The 5,250-nt window shown below is 34.2% G+C and overlaps 1 protein-coding gene across 1 annotated transcript; it reads right to left on the reverse strand.

Annotated features, from left to right (window-relative positions):
- Positions 1-277: 277 nt before the first annotated feature.
- Positions 278-5,047, reverse strand: LOC120068224 (ABC subfamily C protein). Its single transcript, XM_039019937.2, has 4 exons — positions 3,742-5,047; positions 3,387-3,574; positions 1,789-1,998; positions 278-903 (listed from the first exon to the last, which is right to left on the reverse strand). The coding sequence occupies exons 1-4, from the start codon at positions 5,018-5,020 to the stop codon at positions 745-747; spliced, it is 1,836 nt and encodes a 611-aa protein (XP_038875865.1). The 5' UTR covers positions 5,021-5,047; the 3' UTR covers positions 278-744.
- Positions 5,048-5,250: the final 203 nt, after the last annotated feature.

Raw genomic sequence — 5,250 nt, forward strand, 5'->3', positions numbered from 1 at the left:
CATTATTGCATTAGATGTTCTTGTTGTGTTCAAAATTGGAATTGATTTTAATATGAAAACCAACTATCGACGGGACTCATGAGATCATATTAATATTAGATATTAAACCACAAAATCTACCATCATAAAGGCATATACAAACAAGAGAATGAAAATGCTTATCAAATACTTAGACAAAATATGTATAGACTCAGATGTCAAAGATTTTAATCTCTCATCCCACATATTGTTGAACAAAAGATAAAATCATTTAGTTTTAAATTTACTTGAATCGATCTTAAAAAGTTGCATAGTTTTATTCTCAAACATTTGGATAAGGGAATAACCAACTAGGTTGAACTTGAACATTCTTTCGTTATCTATTTTCATCCTCTAACAAACCAATATTTCAAAAACGAATGCTTAAAAAAAAAAAATTTTTTAGTAACAATAAAGGACTGGGAGATTCGAATCATGAAGCTCGTAATTATCAACACACTCGGATGTCATTGTTTGGCAAAGGAAAAAAAAATAGTAAGACAAAACCAAGTGGGGTGGAAGTGAAATTCAAATCTAAATTTGACTCTCTGAACTAAGTAAAAAAGGGGGGAAAGGCCTCGTAGATCAACAAAAGGACTTGCGAATTTTCTCGGTGGGCTACGCTCCCATCTCCGGTGACAAATTTTCACCATCTTGGGCAAGTTTGATGGCTGCATTCGCAACGGATCGAGCATGAAACTGAATGTTTCTCTGTACATCTGGTTCCTATCTGAAATGTAAAGAAATAACATTCTCATTTCGTTCAACCAAAGCACGCAAAGCCGTCTCGACATCGTCAAATGGTTGACCAGCATAGAGCTGCAGTTGCTTCTTCTTCACAACAATCATTTTACTAGTACGTGATTTTATGACCTTCTCAAGTTCCTACAGAAGCACCAACCAAAAATGTTAGTGGTTTTCTTTCCTCTCCTTTTTGTTATGTTCTTCCTCCTATTATGCCAGAAAGGTAGTGTATATAAGCGCTACTCGTGAGGGAGAAACAAAACCAAGAACCACAAAACTACAAATTCATCGTTAATCCGAGTATAGGTCAGTGAATAAAGTACCAATTAGATTATTATCCTCATAAATATTGATGATTTAATCCCTCAACCTGACAATCATTCAACTCAAACAAATAAATAAAAGACACAAGCTCATCAATTGGACAGAATGATTGCGACTTAGGGAACATTTGGCACGGAGTTTGAAGAAGATAAAGTGATTATAAAAGAATTCTTACCATTTTTAGTCCATGTGGATTTGCTGACTAACTATTTATCCTGTCATACATCCACGTCGTTGAGACGTATTCATAGTTTTTACTTTGAACTTAATCGGCAGCTTTTATTATCTTATTTTAATTCAATTGAATTTATTTTCTGGACTAAACACAATATTGTAAATTGTAATTTAAAACAAATAAAATTTTAAATTAATTATCCCATAAGAACATTGAAAATAAATATCAACATAACATTATAATATTGTGCTTATTATGATTTCTATAGTTATGCTACTATAATATATTATTAATTTACCAAAAACAAATTTACTTCTCTGCATCAATTATTTTAAAAGCTATAACAATTCTAACCAAGTCTTAAATCTTTCTAATCTTTGCTTTCTCAATACATTATCTGCATAAAGTGAACATAAATCAATGATGAAAGAGAAGCTAGATATCATGATATTGAAGTTCACAATTCTTACTTTTGCAACGATGAATGAGAAGCTAGATATCATGATATTAAAGTTCAAAGTTCTTACTTTTGTTGGCAGAGGAACAACATCAGTTGTGAAATTGTCGAGCTCTTCAAAAAAAGATTCCAGAAGATAACAGAAGTTATTTGCATCAACATGGTCTTCAAAAGCAACTGTATAAGTAGATTCCTCAATGTCCTGTGTCTTGGAAGGAATCTTTAAGGTGAAAAGTCCTTCTAGTTCTTCATCATTGGAACCTCGATTCATAAAAATAACCTGTGATGGATACATTTTAATGTTAAGGGGAAAAGAAAAAGGATCTTAGGGTTCAAAAACGCTTTACGCTTCAAACTAAGAGAACAATTATTGAAATATGGATCTCCACAAGAAAAAAAGTACTTCAAACATGTATGCTTAACATTTCCATTGTTTTTTAAATATTTAATGTATGCTAAATTACCATCCAAAAAAACCTTCGAATTTTCCATATGTTTCAAAAATACCCCTATTCTTTCAAAAGTTACAATATTACCAAAAAAAAAAAAAAAAAAAAAATCAGAAACATTTAATTAGAGTATAAATCTCTCATTAGATGAAAATTGGACCCTAAAACAGTGTGAAAATTGAGACCTAAACATTATCACACTGTTATAGGTCACGGCCACACCCAGTTCATGTCCCAATTTCCACCCAAAATTTTAATGGAATTCTACTCTAAGGTAGTTCTGAAACATTTATGAAAGATCAAGGACCATATTACAACATTTGAAAGAATAGGAGCATTCTTGCAACAAATGCAAACCTCAAATTAGCCTTTAATATACTCAAATGAACATAACTGAATGATTAGCATTCCTTCTGTTCAAACCCATGAAATCAATCTTTTCCATGACCAAACTTCGTATCTTGAGATACAAACCACCAAAAGGAGCCAAGGGAAGGTGTATATTCACCACATTTCACCTTTCTTGACCTGAAAACATTCCTGCGTTCCCCCCTCTGAATCATTAAATTTTTTACATGGATTTAGAGTTATTCTGCCTAAAGCAGTATTATGTGGCACTATAAGTACGTGCGTATCCACCAATTAATTTACCAAGGACTGAAAATCCCTCCAACCATGGACCCCTTAAACTAAATTTATTTGCAGATAGAACCAGCTGAAGGGTAGCCATTCTATTAATAAACTAAGGCTTCAATTAATAACCATATAGATTTTTGTTTTTAACTTTTGGTTTTTGAAATTTAAGCATATAAACATTTCTTCTACCTATAAACTTCTATGTTTTTGAAACCATGTCAAGTTTTGAAAATTAAAAGTAGTTACTAAAAACTTTATTTTTGTTTTAGGTTTTTGACTGAGAATACAAATGTTTCTATAAGAAAGGTGAAAATCATAAAGAAAATTGGAAGGAAACAAGCATAGATTTCAAAAACATAAAACTAAAAACAAAAGTGTTATCAAACAAGGCCTATATAATTCATTTGGAATAGTTGTTATGCTAAGTGTGCGACCATTCAGTTTTGAATCAGAATTAAAAACTAAAAGATTGAGTAAATAATCCAAACATCCATTTGTCACGTTTGTAATGTCTTCATAAATTAAAATCATGCCATGAAGAAGAAAATAGGTACAGAAAGTAAAGTTTTATCTTCTAACTTACTAGAACATAAGGAAGATTCAACCACCATAAATCAGCCTTCTTGTTTGTTTGTTTGCCTCTATCTTCACCAGCCATAGATTTCATTCTAACACTGTCATCTGAACTCACCGAAGGAGATCTTTTCTCCATTACATCTTCTAAATTCTGTGACTTCGATATCTCAACTGAAGAAGTCTCCTGAACGACACCTAAAAACTTAAGAAACAAACCATAATTATTTCTTAGAACAAGGAAATACAAAGTTCTGAACAACCATAATTTAAGGTTGAGAAGAGGAATCTTCAACGCATCAAAAAGATCAACAAACAAAACCAGCATTAAACAAAAAGAGTATCTTGTAATTTAGAGACATTACCATTACTTGGTTTATTCTTTGAACTTGAAACCTTAGTTCCAATATCCAAATTCGTTCTATCGTTTTCCCGTGGTAATACTGATCCATTGCTTGCGAAATTTGTGTCATCATCTTCGAACATCTCTGACACACTATCCTTGATTTCATTATCTACCCCACTATCCTTGATTTTGTTATCTACCCGTTTATTGGTATCCTTCATTCCCATGTTACCACCAACAAAATTTGCACCTTCCACTGTTGTACCCTTGCCATTTGAGCCACCCTTTTTCCCATTAGATACAAAACCTTGAAACCCCATAGGTTTCTTCATTCTATCACTAGAAGAATTTCTGTATTTCAACTTTTTCTTAAACATTAGACTCTTATTCCTCTCTTCACCATTGAAACCCTTCCTTTCAACCGCATCTTCAACATTTTCAGACTTGAGCAAATAATTTACCGGTGAATCCGGTATCTTTTCTTTGGCAGAATTTAGCCTCTTCTCTAACTTAACAAGTCGAGCATCAACCTCTTTCTCGATACCAATCCTAGCCCTAGAAATTACATTTCCACCCTCCATGTCGTCTTCCCCAATATCATCAGATATTTTATTTTTCTCCTCTATCCTTGCTGCCTTAGCCATCAATCTGATCTCTTCAATTTTCTCCCTCATTTTCGTTTCCTCCAAATAAACCAACTTGTTCGTTTTAGACCCGAAATTCCCAAGGATAATTCTCTCATTTCCATTCAACAACAGTTCTCTTCCGCTTTTTCTCCTAACACTCAAACCTTCATCTGAATTCTTATCTTCCTTGATCGAACTACCATATTCTAAAACCCAAACAGTACAGATTGTCTGAAACGCAAAAACAGCAAGTAAGTAAACGCCAAACCTGACAAAACTTCCCCACGAAAATTTGGCAACGTCAAAATTAAGCAACGAGGCAGTGTCCGAGCTCTCGGAGAGTCGAGATTCGCCGTCTGTGGCTGTGGAGGAAGGGCAAGATTCCGCCGGAGATAAAACCTCAGTCTCGACGCCTGAAGGACCTGATATTTCCGGCAATACGATCGGAGTTGAAGATTCGCTTTCAGGAGGAATGGGAGAGACAGTGAAGGGAGGAGGTTTAGTTAGGGTTTTGAGAATTTTGATGCGCAAGTGATTTTTTCTTCTTGGGAGCTTGGAACGAGATGAAATGGAAATGGAAGATGAAACTGAAAGCAGTGGCTTGGCTCTGCAAATAGTGAATTTATTGCAAGGAATGGAGAAAGAGACGGTGGAGCCGTACGTACCCGCCATAACCAGCGGGGAAAGAAGCTTGAGAAATGAGGTTTGAATTTCTGGTAAATAATGGCGTAAGGGATGATGCTATGGGCCTAGGCCCATTTTAACATTTTGAAGTATCAAATTACCAATTAGCCCAAGCCCACTCTAAAAAGAGGAGGGTAATTTTGTGGCTAAAAAAAGAGGCACTATTTAAAAAAAATGACAAAGTTACTATTTGAGAATACTAGATGAAATAGACGTGT

Source organism: Benincasa hispida, chromosome 12 (genome assembly GCF_027475165.1).
Source record: "Benincasa hispida cultivar pf3 chromosome 12, pf3_genome.v1.1, whole genome shotgun sequence".
Classification (NCBI taxonomy): domain Eukaryota; kingdom Viridiplantae; phylum Streptophyta; class Magnoliopsida; order Cucurbitales; family Cucurbitaceae; genus Benincasa; species Benincasa hispida.

Coding starts and splice junctions, on each gene's coding strand:
- LOC120068224 (XM_039019937.2), bottom strand. CDS start 5,020: ATGGCGGGTACGTACGGCTCCACCGTCTCTTTCTCCATTCCTTGCAAT. Junction 1,999..3,386: donor TGAATCTTCCTTATGTTCTA/GTAAGTTAGAAG, acceptor TATCCATCACAG/GTTATTTTTATGAATCGAGG. Junction 904..1,788: donor TTGTTCCTCTGCCAACAAAA/GTAAGAACTTTG, acceptor GTGCTTCTGTAG/GAACTTGAGAAGGTCATAAA.